The sequence below is a fragment of the Piliocolobus tephrosceles genome, chromosome 13 (genome assembly GCF_002776525.5).
Source record: "Piliocolobus tephrosceles isolate RC106 chromosome 13, ASM277652v3, whole genome shotgun sequence".
Classification (NCBI taxonomy): Eukaryota; Metazoa; Chordata; class Mammalia; order Primates; family Cercopithecidae; genus Piliocolobus; species Piliocolobus tephrosceles.
The window spans coordinates 76,888,126-76,902,924 of record NC_045446.1 but is presented as its reverse complement, the minus strand read 5'-3'; the positions used below and the strand labels follow the sequence as shown (position 1 = coordinate 76,902,924).

Here is a 14,799-nt window from a genome sequence, read left to right as displayed (position 1 = left end):
TATCTCCAGTATTAAGGTTTGTTTTCTTTCATCCTAAGCTTTTAAAGTATCCTAAAAACCAACTAACTCCTTGAACCTCTTAAGAGATCATTGTTGTCGGTGGTTTCTCAGCATAGAAAAACCCACAGTGCCTTCCATTGCAGCAACCAAAGTTTTAGAGTTAGGAGTCATTATATGCTCATCTTTTCTGCTTTATTAATTTTAGCATTTCGGTAAATCCTGTTGGGATTTACCATGTTCTGACCCTAATGAGCCAGGCAGGATTATGATCAAATCTGCTTTGGGCTTCCCAGGAACCATGACTGCCTGGAAGAGGCTATGTGGTCCAGGATCCCAGGCACTCTCAGGACGTCCAGGGCAGAAGCATCCAAGGGTTTTCATGTATATACATAATCCACCAATAACAATGATAAGTCAAGAGGATCCATGCCTGACATGGATTATTGAATGTGATCCAAGCATGAGACACATGCATAGGAAAACTTACTTTAAATCTATGTTTTTCGTATTCAGTAATCCTTTTTAAAGCCCTGGTATTATAACAGAGCATTAATGGAAATAAGCCTTAACACCTCCAAGTTAGACAATAGCATTCGCTTTCTTCCTAATGATTAATAAATTGATCCATGCCTGCTGAGGTGACACTTCCACACAATGGGAGAGTCGAACAGGTAATTATAGAACTCTGTCTTTCTAGTTCAGATGTGTCATCTAATTAGATAGCATTTTTTGTTTTGGCTAAAATTCTCACTCAGAAGGATGGTATCTGGTCCATGAGCTACATCTAACTAAGATGCCTGTGCTCAGAGTTCCTTGATCTCTGAACTTCATGTTTTAATATTACTTACTTCTCTTGTCAGTTCTTCCTTCTACTAAATTATCTCTACCCTACAACCCCCTTTCCACGATACCTCCAACCATCCTTTAATGCATAGAAAAGAATAGCTTATTTATACCAAAAATCAGATAATAGGGTTATCTGGACAGATGACCCTATTCTCCAGTTAACTTGAGGTTAAATGAATTTTTTAGGTGTTTCACATCTTGTTGAAAATAGATTTATCCACTCTTTATTTTTTCCTTTTAATGATTAAAAGTTATTAAAGAGGAATTCTCCCTTTGCAGACCTATAACTACTGTAGGGGCACAAGGGATAGGAGAGATTGGGTAGAATGCAACTGAGTCCATCCTTACTATGTAGTTTTTTTTCTTACTGACTTCTATATTAGCTTATTTTATTAGTGTTTCTCTTTAAAAAGCCCAATGCTGCAAAAATTACTAAATGAGGGCTTCCCAGTATTGATATTTTGGCTAGCTGAATACTGTACCAACTGCCTTTGACCGTGTCCTGTCTCCAAAGTTCCTGGTAATGCAGTCCCAGAAGACCAGTTTACCAAATGTGTACGATGTAAAACTCGGAGGGACCACTGACACACCGGATTACAAAGTCAATGTTATAAAGATTGCAACAAGCTGAAAACATGAGATGAAATAAACAAAATTACACTTAAAAGAAATAAAAGAACATAGAAGTATTTCGGTTTAAAGTTTTTATAATCCCAAAAAAGATTGTCAATTATTCAAATAGACAGCTGCCTCATTAGCTATTCATCTGACCTTTGGGCTTCCATTAATAACTCAATGTAGCCAGCAACGTGACAGAGCTCTTGCCAGTTTGAGGTGATTTGAGGCTGCATTACTGGAATTTTGATGGACTGAGGTAGGTAATAGTTCCACTATACTTTCCTTATCAGTCCACATCTGAAATTGGTGGTCAGGCAGGTGGACAAGAGTATCTGCTATCAAAAGAACCTCATTCTTACTCTTCTCACTTCAGTGATTGGCATTTAATACAATTTTATAGTTTAGATTTCCATAGATATTTGTTCCAAACACCTAGTCCTTTCCTAATGTGATGTTCACTGAAAACACATATTAGCATGCTTTGCCTCTAAATTGTGCTTTTCTTATGGGGGGAAAAACAGATCTCTTATATTAGAAAAGAATGAGCTATTAGCTAATATTAGTGTAACTAGTTTATTGAATATACTGAACTCAGTGGAATACAACAGGAAATGTCTGCCTTATCCTTTCCCATCACTGCCTTCAGTTATGCTTGGTCCAGTCTTCCCTTCATGACCGTTGAGAAAATCTCAGGCAGATCTCAAAACTTCAAAGTTCAGTTTGAAAGTTTAGTGAGGTACAATGTAAAGTTTCAATTTCATTCATTTCAGAGCTTCTTCTCCCAAGCTTGGGCCTGCTTCCCATGGAATGAGGAACCTCCATAGGAGTGAGGGAGGGGCACAGTCTGTGCTTCCTTCCTTTTTCCTCTCATCCTGCTAATTCTGATTCCTGCATGGTTGGAGGAGGAAAGGGGGATGGGAATGTAGGCAGTTGAATTGTAACCTCCAAAAAGATCTGTCCACATCCTAATTCCTAGAACTGTGATTGTGAATGTATTTGAAAACACAGATCTTTACAGAGGTAATGAAGTTAAAGATCTTGGGTTGAGGTTATCCTGGATTATCCAGGAGGGTCCTAAATATAAGGACTTATGATAAGAAACATAGAGAAGCACACAGAAGAGGAAGAGGCAATGTGACTGTGGAGATCATTTGGATGGGTGCCGCCACAAGCCAACACATACCTGGAGTCATCAAAAGCTGGAAGAGGCAAGGAACAGATTGTCCCCTAGAGGCCTGACAGAGAGAGAGAGAGAGAAACAGTTCGGTTGACACCTTGAATGGCCTCCAGAATTGTGTGAAAATACATTTCTGATGTTTGAAACCATGAAGTTTATAATAATTTGTTATAGCAGCCCTAGGAAATTAAGAGGCTAAAGGGCAAAAATCCTTTTCATTTAGATTGTGTTTTTTTGTTTTTTTGTTTTTTTTTTTGAGACAGAGTCTCGCTCTGTTGCCCAGGCTGGAGTGCAGTGGCCGGATCTCAGCTCACTGCAAGCTCCACCTCCGGGGTTTATGCCATCCTCCTGCCTCAGCCTCCCAAGTAGCTGGGACTATAGGCGCCCGCCACCTCATCCAGCTAGTTTTTTTTATTTTTTTAGTAGAGACGGGGTTTCACCATGTTAGCCAGGATGGTCTCGATCTCCTGACCTCGTGATCCGCCCGCCTTGGCCTCCCAAAGTGCTGGGATTACAGGCTTGAGCCACCGTGCCTGGCCTAGATTGTGCTCTTTATAGTTCTCTCATGGCTGCCGATTCCCCGTGGGCAAGTGTCCCAAAGCTGGCTATGTTGTTGGGTGCAAGAGCAGGTTTTCTTGGATGCCCTTGAAGGGGCCTGGCTTAGGTAAAGAGCTCCCTGGATGGCCTCTTGTGACCCTTCGCTCAGGTCCAGCTGGGGTGACAAGTTCCATAGCCTCTTACTGCTACAACTTCCTCCCCCAAACAGGCCCCCTCATGGGTACAAGACCCTCAAATGACTCAGCTACTTTCTGTGGTATTCCCTGGCTTTCAAGGATCTCCACTCACCCTAGCCAATGTGAAGAGGAGGTGGTCACTCCACCATGAAACTGCTCTCTTTCCTCCCATAGTCACTGACCTCTCTAGTCTGCCTCTGCCTACAGAATCCCCTACCTCCGGGGCCATGGTTCAGCCTCTCTCATGAGCTGCCTCATGGCAGTCCACTCTGGTGGCCCTCCCAAATTGGGCAGCTCGCTAAGCCTCGAGCCAGAGACTGAGACACCAGGTGCTCTCTTACAGCAGACCTCATCTCCATGTGTGACCCCCTTGGAGGCTTCATTCTTTGTCTACACACTCTCCTCAGCCGTGGGGTCCAGGCTTCTACTCATGGGGTGGTGGGGGTGAGAGTTGGAGGATCTCTTTGGCCACTCCTTAAAGTACTGGAGGCCATGTCTGGTGTCTCCTTGGTTTCTTTATAGAATGTGGGGCACCACCTATTGACCTTAGCTTGGAGCTTTAGCTGAAATCCTGAGATAACAAGAAAAATCCCATTCAATATCCTGTCATACTCTATATATAGAATAGTAAGCAAGATTTTACAAATGCAAACATACTGTTTCAATTTGATAGCTTTTCTACTTATTCTCATTTATTTTTAATCCTTTCTTATTTTCTCTAAGATTTTTATCTTCTTGGCTTGGCTAGAGCTTGTCAGTTCCTCTGATTAGATAAAAAAAATTCTTAGAATCTATTAATTGCCATGAACTTTCTCTTTATGATAGCTCTAGTGCTCAGAATATGGGCCATTTATCAATCATCTCTCACATTTTTCTTATAAAGGAGAACATGTCTTTTTTAACATGAGGCTTCATAAAAGCTGAAAAATAAGAGGGTAAAAATATGGCTGCCAAGTGCAATCATCCTTTTTTAATGGTTTTCTTCCTGAAAGGAAGAAGTCTTCCCCATTTCATTAGGTATCCCTCCACTGCTGGCTTGCTGAGCCTCCCTGCCTCTGGAAAGCCTCTCGGGGAGCAAAGTTGCTATTCTTGGCAGCATCACTGATATATTATAAAACCTAGATCCCTTCCAACTTTAGAATTATGTAATTTCATATACCCTGTAATTAGCAGGAATTTCAGAAAGCTCAAATTCAATACTTCTGATGTGTGAAGAAACTCCATTCCTGTCCTCATCTCTGTCACATACATCTTGTTAAATGAAATGTTTTTAAAGATATGAGGCAGAGTATCTCAGATGGACATCTTCTGAATTTGGATGGATATCTTCTGAATTGCACAGCTTCCTCCAGAGGTCCGCCATGTGCCCGGAGCAGACAAACATCTTAAATGTGGCAGGGTAGTCAGGGATATCTACGGAGCCATCTGGGTACATCGTTGATTTACAGGGAGCCTTGGAGCCTTATGAAGAGGAACTTGAGCCTCGTTACAATTGACCGACATGTATGTCTTCCAAACCTGATGGGCCTACTGAAGCTTGAATGCAGAGATGGAGAATGTCTGTCCTCCAGAAAAAAACATAGTAAACAAAAAATGTTTGCAGGATAGGCTAGAAGCAGGTCCTGGAGAAAGCAGAAGTTCACAATATGGTATGAAGTTGTCCTGGAATCCACTTTGGTCTGGTCTTTCCCCAGGACTGTTGTGTGCTCCGATAAGAAAAAGATATAACAATGGAATCTGTAGAGGCCCATGCCATTCTGCTGGGGATCTGCCCTTTTCTAGGGACTGTGTTTCAAGGAGTTCTTGACTTTTCTCTCTCTCTTACCCTGCAACATCAGGAGAGAAAGAGTGAGGAATCACAGAAATGCAGAGAGAGGTATTATAGAAACAGCAGAGTTTCAAGCAGAACCAGCTGGGAAGCAGCTATCCAGAGGGCTGCAGAAGTTACGGTGGCCAGGGCCATAAGTGGGAATCTGAGCTGAGTTCCAGCAGTGCTGGGGGCTGAAAGAGGTGACCACAACCCCAGTGAGCAAAAGGGAAGCAGAGGAGCTACACCTGTAGCTCACATTATATAGAAAACTTGCCTATGTGTTAGGTGGACTCCCAGATATGCACAAAATTGCAGTGAGCTGAGGTCCTGGTATTTGATAGGTGGTAGAGGTAGAACTAATAAAGGCCAGTCGTGCAAGTAAACCTACCTGCAATGTGAGATGAGTGGGGCCCAGGGGACCTTCACCTGACTTCCATTTTAATAGAACCTAACATTGTAGCTAAACCTCTGTGTGCGTGTGTCTAAACCACATGCATTGTGATAATTTAAATATAAGGAGACTCTAAATATTCAACCTGTACCTCTGGGTATTAACCTGCCTTAGAGAGATTTCACATTAAGCCTTTGAAGTCTGGGCCTTTGAAAATGCACTTACGTGCATTTTAATCAACGTTTATTCAGCAATTATTACATGTCTGGAATTGTTTTGTGGGAATACAGAAGAGGTATTGCAATAGTAATATTTAATATTTACTAAAGATCTACTATGTGCCAGGCACTTAATCCTCACAACCACCTTATGAACTAAATACTAGTATTGTTATCTTCATTTTATAGATAAGGAAACTAAGCTTCAGAGAAATCAAGGAAATCTCCCAGGATCACACAGCTAGTGAGTGGCAGAGTTGGGATCTAGACCCAGATGTATCTGACTTTAAAGAGAAAGCTCCTAGCTACTATACAAAGAACATAAAATTATTTGTTTGTTTGTTTTGAGACAGGGTCTCACTCTGTCACCCAGGCTTCAGTGTGGTGGTGCAATCTTGGTCCCTGCAACCTCCGTCTCCCAGGCTCAAGGAATCCTCCCACCTCAGCCTCCTGAATAGCTGGGACTACAGACGTATTTTTTGTAGAGATGGGGTTTTGCCCGGGCTGGTCTCAAACTCCTGAACTCAAATGATCCGCCTGTCTTGGCCTCCCAAAGTGCTGGGGTTACAAGTGTGAGCCACCGTGCCTGGCCAGAACATGAAAATTATACTGGCAAAAATCTGAGCCGACAACCTTAAATGGCAACCTCGGTTTACAGCCTTGTGCAAATCAAAGTGTTAAATAACATGCAGCTGGAGCTCAGATCTCAAAATCTGCTTAGCAACAGCAGTGTCAAGCCTGTAAAAAACACAAATAAATTATTGAAGTGTGTAGCTAATTACAATGCCTGAAAAGCAAAAAGATACCTGTCCACTCCGTATCATCTGTATGCTGCTTAATCAGTCTCCGCTTTTTAGCCTTAGTGAGTCAGTCTTTTAGATTTGATACTAGACCCAAAATTCAAGCTAAGGAGAACTAAATCCACCTGCTCTTAGAAGCACACGTATCCCTGAAAATAAGGTGCCTCTGATGAACAATTGGTATGACCTGGAGGGAAAAACGTTAGCTTTGTGGTCAAAATCTTTGCTCGGTTCCACAGCTGAGTGAATGCCTGCTCTGTGGGCTGGCTGATGACACAGATAACATCCATTAAATAACAAACTACACAAACTGAAGCTCAAAACCTGTGAATACACAAAGGAAACAAACTACGTCTCTTTGGGGAATCCTCAGTGAATCAGGCCAAAGGATTGGAGGCTAAATGCAGACTGAAAGGGGGAGTCAAGTGGCTAAATCTGTGAGAAGGGAAAACAAAAACCAATTGAGGTGATAAAGAGCTGAAGAGAATCCAAATGCACTGGGAACAGCCTGTCTTCATCTCACCAATTATACACATAGAAAACACAGTTTAACAACACTTACATCAAAAATAACCTAAATCCTAGTAAGAACCCCAGGATTCCTCCAGATCACCGATGATTTTTGTCCCACCAAGAAATGACTATCAACAGGGAAAACTATTAATATTTTTGTTTCCCATTATGGAAGTGTGTCAGGACTGTTGCAAAGTTAATTAGGAAACTCAAGGATATGCTCATTACAGCTTAACAAGCTTGGAGCCCATGGAGGAGCTAGTGAAGCTGGTGGCAGGGGTCATCTTGTCCAGGGGATGCTGAATGGGCCAGATGGGCAAATCACACCGTGAACAAAAAGCTCTACCCCCTATCCTGCTGGGCCACCGCCCTGACCTTCAAACAAACACTAAGGGCACAAATTTGTTCCCCCTTATCAGCTGCTTAGCTCAGCAGCTGCTGCCATGGCTTTCTGTTTCTGCATCTTGCCTTTTTCTAACACTTGCCTTTTTGTCTAACTTTTGTGTGAGGCAGGAGGAGGCCAAGGAGCCCAGGGCATAATGAAGAAATGCTGCAGTGGCTATCAGAGGACTGAGTTCTTGAATAGTGTTTCAAGAGGGGCAGAAAATAGATTTTTTAAAATAACTTCTGGGAAATGTGGAGGCCTGGAAAATACACCAAAAGTACTGGTTACTAGTTCTCTCCCTGGTCACTCTGATTGAGGATAATATTTCCTTCTTGGAACTTCTACTACGCAGAAGGAGGGGGGGCATGTCTAAAATGGATTGTAAATTGTGACTAAAGCAGCCACGAAAATAAGAGCTGGCCACACTAGGAACATAAGTGGGCCTTAAGAGTTAGCGTCAGACTAAATGAGAATCAGCCAGGGGGTCTGAGGAGTAATGCAGTCTATTGTATCCTTCTCTCTGGAAGCAATTATGGTGCAACCACGACTTGAACAGAAGCCTGAACTAGTTTGTAAACAAACATTTCAAGGTGATTTTGTGATAACACTCTTCAGGGATAACTGAACCCTGTGGACCACCTCTATTAGGAATGTGGTATATTTTAAAAATATTTTCTTGTTAAAATTGGGTATTAAAATTATGACAATGCAACAGAAGAATAGGGAAATAGAATGTAATGCAACAGAGAAATAAGAAACATGTTTTCTGCTACCCAACAAAATGGCCTTTTTGTTTTTGCTTTTGATATTTTCAGAATGTCGGAGAATTGTTTATTCCTACTTAATAAATAGAAAAACAGAAGAAGCCAAAGCGTAGGACATGGAAAGCATGGCAGGGAGGTGCGGAGAGGGTCAAGAAGAGAGGGAGAATCAGTTACCTTGGAAACAACTCCAAAGGAAGAGTCAGAAGGACAGGATGTAGAAGCTTCGCGGCCCCATTGTCTCCTCCATGCCCTTTTCTAACTCAAGCCCCTTCTATGCCACAGTCCTCCCATATTTAGGTAATCAGACTCAATTTAGTAGGCATTGATTGCACACACCATGTCCTAGGTGTTGGTAGGATGAAAGGCTGAAGAGTGGTGATGAGGATGATGATTGGAGATCAGACAACCACTGTTCATTGAGTGCTGGCCATGCAGCAGGCCTGACCAAGCACTTTACAAACACGAGCCCCTAGTGTCCTGGGACTACCATGGCACCTGAGCCCGGGTTTAAATCCCAGCCCACTTCAGGTGAGTTATTTAACTTTCCTGGATTTTGTTTATTTGTAAAATGAGGATAATAATGGTACTGATCTATAACAGATGGGTCCAGTTGAGGAGACAGAACCACACAAAGTATATTTCAACAAGAGGAAGTTGATATAAAGAACTGGTTTCCCAGGTGCTGGAGGGCTGGAAGAAAAGAAAAGGAGTGCTGAGGCAATCACAGGTGGTAACCTGAGGACACAGTTTCCATCCCCAGGGCTGGAGGAACAAAGGGAAGTGGTTGGCCCATCAGAATCTGGACCTGAGGTGAAAAGACTTGCTGCTAAGTCTGCAGAAGCCTGGGAAGCCTGATTCTAGGCTATGAAAGGGGGCTGGAGGCTGGGCCCTATGGCTGATGCCAGGTAAATGGCTGTTACTGGGGGGATGCTGCAATGAGCCAACAGCAAGCAAACAGGAGAAAATTTCCCCTCTCCAGCACTCAGTCTCCCTCTAGTGCCCCCTATTGGCAGAAATCAACAAGAACCCTGCTGCCAAAGAGCTGGTTTGTAGGCCCCAAGCTTCAGCTATAAGCCAGAGTAGAAAAAGGTAGATCTGGAGCTGAGTACAATGGCATAATAACTCATGAGGGTAAATGACTTAGCATTTATAAAGTGCTTAGAACAGTGCCCGGCATGTAGGTGGTAAGTGTGTGTTGTAATGCATTTTAAATAAATAAATAAATTCCGCAAAAAACAACATGAGAAGTGATGTTAGGATCTCAGTTTTATCCATGAGGATGGTGAGGCTTAAAGAGGTCACATAAAATGCTAAGTCACTCGCTGGTGGAGTCCCGACTATCTGGATTTAAAGCTGTTCACCTCTATGAGCCTTTTTGCACAACAGGAGAGATTTTCAAAAGTGCAATAAAAGCAAATAGAGATACAAATAGCAGAGTTTGTGGGCATCAAGGAGGGAGGGTAAGCTGCTGGATGGGACTCTGGGGAGGCTCATTGGAGGAGGTAGTGTTTGAGTGGAATTGTAAAGGACAGACAGGGCTTCAACTGGCAGATGCTGGAAGCAGAGGAAACTGCTGAGCAAAGGCCCAGAGTTCAGGACAGTAAGCAGAGTGATGGAGTGATGAGTATGCAGACTAGGAAGAAATAAATGATCCCCATAATTCTCCTTTGCTGCAAATAATAATAATAATAGAGTTGAAGTGTTTACAAATATTACTAGCAGCAATATGAATTTAAAGAGTTATTTGGGGCAATCATGAACATTAAGTGTTGTGTAGAATGTTATGAGTAAGTTTGTGAAGCAATGGGATTAACTGAAAAATGATGAATTTTATATTCACCTCCTTTTTAAAATCCATGTGTAAGGTCATTATCTGCTTTCAGAAGATAAGAGATCTTGTTTTAAGATAGCTGACTGAGTTAAAAATCTAACTTGAAGCCCCTTTGTACCCTTTTAACAATGTACCAAATTTAGTTTCAATTCCAATTCTTGTAAGGTTATGCACAAATTTGAACCATAATTATATTTAATTCAACAAACGGAGTTAATTCTCAGTGCCAGGCACTTTCCCAGGTACTAGAGCTGCAAAGACTTATAAATGGTGGTTCTAGTCCTCAAGGAATTCACAATCTAGTAGGGAAACAGGTAGATATTTAAATCTGTAATCACAATGGAAAAGCAAAAGTATTAACGATACCTGGAATGTAGAATCATTGGCTGGAGGGGATGGAATGCGATTCCTTCTCTGCCATCCCAAGAAGCATCATTACAACGATGGCAGAAGTCAGTAAATGGGATATGAAGGGAGAGAGGCCAAGACAAATTATGGAGACCCATTAGTTCTGTATAGTGCTGGACCAGATTACCAGATCACAAGCCAACTTCCTGGCTGGCTAAGGAAGTCAGAGTTGTATGGAGTTGGAAAAAGTTCTGGAATGTTTCCATGGTTCTGAACCTGGTCTCTGAAATCCTATATTCAGCTCTAAAAGTAAGGAAGTTGCCACGAAAGCAGAGATGGAAACCACACGTGCCAATAATAACAGCTCACAGTTTCTGAGCATCCACTACGGGCTAAGCACTTCAATAGAAAATGAGTATTATATTTAGACTTCTAGTTAGTGGTCCCTAGGAACCATTCTCCTCTTCTTCCTTTCAGTAATAGACTCCCCACTGAGCTTTAGTAGAGCACATACATGCCTTTCCTACTACAAACAATATTTTCTGGCCCTCCCTGTAGCTTGATGTGAATGTGTGACTTAGTTTTTACCAATGGAATGTGAGTAGAAGAACTATATACAACTTTCATGTCACTTCCATAAAATAGAATTGCTTTGGCCAGGCACGGAGGTTCACGCCTGTAATCCCAGCACTTTGGGAGGCCAAGGCAGGAGGATTGCTTGAGCCCAGGAGTTCAAGACCAGCCTAAATAACACAGTTAGACGCTGTCTCAATTTTAAAAAAATAGATTTGATTTCCCTCTGTTTCCTTGTTCCCCTTTTCCATGGCTGGGATGCTAACCTGATATTAGTGCTGTGTAGATGCAAGTAACACCTAAAGAAGAGTCCAGCAGCAAAAGAGAAAACCTGGGTCCCTGGACAACTCTATGGAACTGAGAAGCCACCTCCTCTTGCTGCTGCCTTCTGTCACTGTTCCTGGTGGACCTGCCTTTAACCTTTCCTTTCCTGTCACCAAAGAAAACACACACACACACAAAACAACGTTGTAGAATTATGCCTGGGTTAAGAGAATATAGGCCACAGGTGAGGACATGTGAGAGACTTTTATATGTAAACTGTACAAGCTTTAGTGAATTGATGCTATAAAAATTATATTTGCTTGTTTGGAAACCTTTGTTGTTTACATCCTGGTTTCAAATGACTAAAGTGACCTATTAAATACCCTCCAGGGGAGGGAAAGGTCATTGTATTCAGCAAAGGCAAACTGGTTCAACTATCAGCTTCCAATTATTTGTGTGCACTAGATACCAAAGGTGGAAACACACATGATCTCTGCCCCCCAAAATTGTTATTTGACTGGTGGGAATAAGTGCCAATATAAAAATAGTGTTGAAAGGATTTAGTTAATACTATTGGTTGCACACAGTCACATATCTGACACAAACTGGTTTAAGGCAGAAAAAATCATAAGCTTATGTAAATATACAGTCCAAGGGTAAACCTGACTTCAGGGATGTAAACCCTATTGGATGAGAATCTTCATGGATGGGGCCTGGAAAGCTGTATTTTTGTCCCATCCTTATTTCCTACCAGGTAATTGTAATTCTGTTTTGGAAAGAACTATTTTATGTCGATCATTCAAGTTGAAAATTGGATATTACACAGGGAGGGGAGAGACTGCAGGAGGAGACAATTATTCCTGAAGGGATGAGGGAATCCTGAACTCAAGCAGGAGCAGCTCTTAGCACATTATGTGCCATGATGTCTGCTGGGTACTTACAACGGGGCTAATGCTGGCACGGGGAGCTTTGAAGCGGCATCAGCAGAGGACCGTGCCACCTGTCTGTCAGTAAGTCTCAGGGTTCACAATCCTTATGAAAGTGGCTGTCACTTCCCTCAGTTCACCCAACAACTATTTATAGTGCAACTACATACCAGGCAGTAAGGACACACAGGTTCACAGGCAAAGAGCCTCTCCTCATGAAGCTTACATTCTAGACAGGAGATAGTAAACAATCAGAAAAACAAGTGCACTACTGACTGTTAAGTTCTCTAAAGAGAAAAACCCCTTCACTCTATAGTTCCTAGTGCAGGCTGACATTGGATGGAATAGAGAAAGGCCTTCGAGTTGACAACTTAGTGGAGAACTGAGAGGTGGGAATGAAGCAGTGGTTTGGAAGGCTGGAGGATGAGCCTTCCAAGGAGAGGCAATAGCAAGTGCAAAGGCCCTGCAGTGGGAGGGAACCGAGTGGGGTGAAGACACAGGGAGGAGGAAGTATGGCCAGAGATCAGTGAGAAGAAAAGAGTAGGATAAGTTTGAAGAAGTTGGCAGGAGCCAGCTTATGGGAGATCTTGCAGGTCCTGAAAGTTTGGATTTTATTCCACACACAACAAACTGTTTGCTTTAAAAGGAATCTCCTGACTACTGTGTGGAGAAAGTATAAAATTAAGTTTTGGGCTAGATGGACCCCAAGATCTCTATCTGGCCCCAATAACCCATGGCAAGCTCCATGGGGTCCTCAGGAGTCCTCTTAGTAACTGTGGCTCCTATATCAACGATGCTCAATAGAAGTATCTGCAAAAACAGAAATGTTCTGTATCCGCATACAAGTGGCTCTTGAACTGGAAATGTGGCTTGTGTGACTGCAGAACTGGATGTTAAATTTTATTCTATTTAATTTATTTACATTTATATAGCCACACGTGGCGAATGGCTATTATATCATTGTATCGGACAGCACAAGGCAGCACTGAGCACCCAATGCCTGAGGATTTGGACTCCAAATCCTGAAGGCACGCCCTTCCCCCAATGTTGGGAGAGTGCGAGGGTATGCTGACCCCTAAATGCAAATCCCCCTCTGTGCATTTAGTCTTGCCAAGATGGAGAGTCTCAGGCGGGCCTTCTGAGCTGCTGCTTGTCACTGGGGACAACCACGTGCACGCAGTGCTGAGGCGCCCCACGCGCGTCCTCAGGGGGAAGCCAGGCACTGAGAACAAAGGTTGTAGGACCGCTCTTTCAGGAACGCACCAGCTCCGCGAGCTCCCGGCAGCCAGCGCGGTCCACCCATTGGCGGGAGAGGATTCACCGCCTGCTCCGCAGCGGGACCGCGTAGACCTCAGCTCCCAGAGCAGCGCAGGTGGGCCAGGGAAAGAGGGAACCCAGGCAAGCCACCACGCGGGATTGAGGGTTCGGGGACCCCTCGCCGCGCAGTCGCCTCTTTTTCACAGGGATGGGGGCGGGGGTGGCGCCGGCTGTCACCCGCACCGGATCTGCTTCCAGGGCTTGGTTTCGCTTTGCCTGGCTCTTGGCTAGGCCTGGCACACCGCACGGAGCCGACCAGGTGGCAGCCGAGGAGTGGCGGGGGCTGGAGCCTTTAACCCTTTGGGAACCCCTGCCCTCTCCCAGAGGGGGCGTCCCCGGATCAGGCCCGGTGCCCCGCAGCGCGCGTGGGTCCTGGCTGGCTGGAAGGAGGCCCTGACCTTGCTTTATCTCCCGTGCCAGGTCTGCACAAGGACTATGGGCGCCGCGCTGGGGACAGGCACGCGGCTGGCTCCCTGGCCGGGCCGGGCCTGCGGCGCCCTCCCGCGCTGGGCACCCTCCACGCCTGCCCAAGGCTGCCACTCCAAGCCCGGCCCGGCGCGCCCTGTGCCCCTGAAGAAGCGCGGATACGATGTCACCAGGAACCCTCATCTCAACAAGGTAACGGGCCCGAGGGCAGGACTGCCGGCGTTGCGGTCCCGTGGCTGTCTGAAAATTGCGCCCCGCCCCCTGGACCTGGAAAGGATCCTCCAGGGAGCCCTTCCAGCGGTTTTTCTGTTTTTGCCTTGCAGGGGCTTGTTGTGACTTGGTTTGGCTTTCTTGTCCCTCCTCTCCCTTTTATGTGCGGAGAGAGGCGACCAGTAATGCAGGGAGCCTAATTTCTTCTGCAATAACAACATAGACCAGGCTTAGATCCTCGCGGTCAGTCTGACCTGCGGTCAGCTCTCCGCTTGATACTTACTGATTTTGCTGGTCTGGGGCAGTTCATTTAACCTACATGAGTCCAGGTTTCCTTATCTGTAAAAGAGATATAATTGTCTTAGGAATGTCGTGAGATCTAAAGAGAAAATGGGGGTAGAAAATGGGAGAACCTTAGCATAGTGCCTGGTACCCAGCGGGAGAATAAATAAGGTTATGATTATTATTCTGGGAAAAAAATTAATTTGAGAGAAAGGAGGGAAAACTCTAGACTTACAGAAATTTTAGAGCTTGCAGGAGCATTAGAGATCCTAGTTTAAACCTCTTCTTTTACAAAAAACAAGACAAAGGAAACTTGCCCAAGGTCACCAGCTAGTTAGTTCTGGCTCTGCCACTGGAATCCAGATC

The 14,799-nt window shown here is 44.1% G+C and overlaps 1 protein-coding gene across 2 annotated transcripts in view; it reads left to right on the top strand.

Annotated features, from left to right (window-relative positions):
* Positions 1-13,275: 13,275 nt before the first annotated feature.
* Positions 13,276-14,799, top strand: part of ME3 (malic enzyme 3) — a 223,604-nt gene continuing 222,080 nt past the window's right edge. The window contains exons 1-2 of one of the 2 annotated variants that reach the window (XM_023209231.2): positions 13,276-13,570; positions 13,936-14,133. In XM_023209231.2, coding sequence (XP_023064999.1) covers positions 13,951-14,133 — 183 coding nt within the window. In that variant the 5' untranslated portion in view covers positions 13,276-13,570; positions 13,936-13,950. The remainder of the gene's footprint in view (positions 13,571-13,935; positions 14,134-14,799) is intronic. The other variant, XM_023209232.2, reaches the window with a different exon arrangement.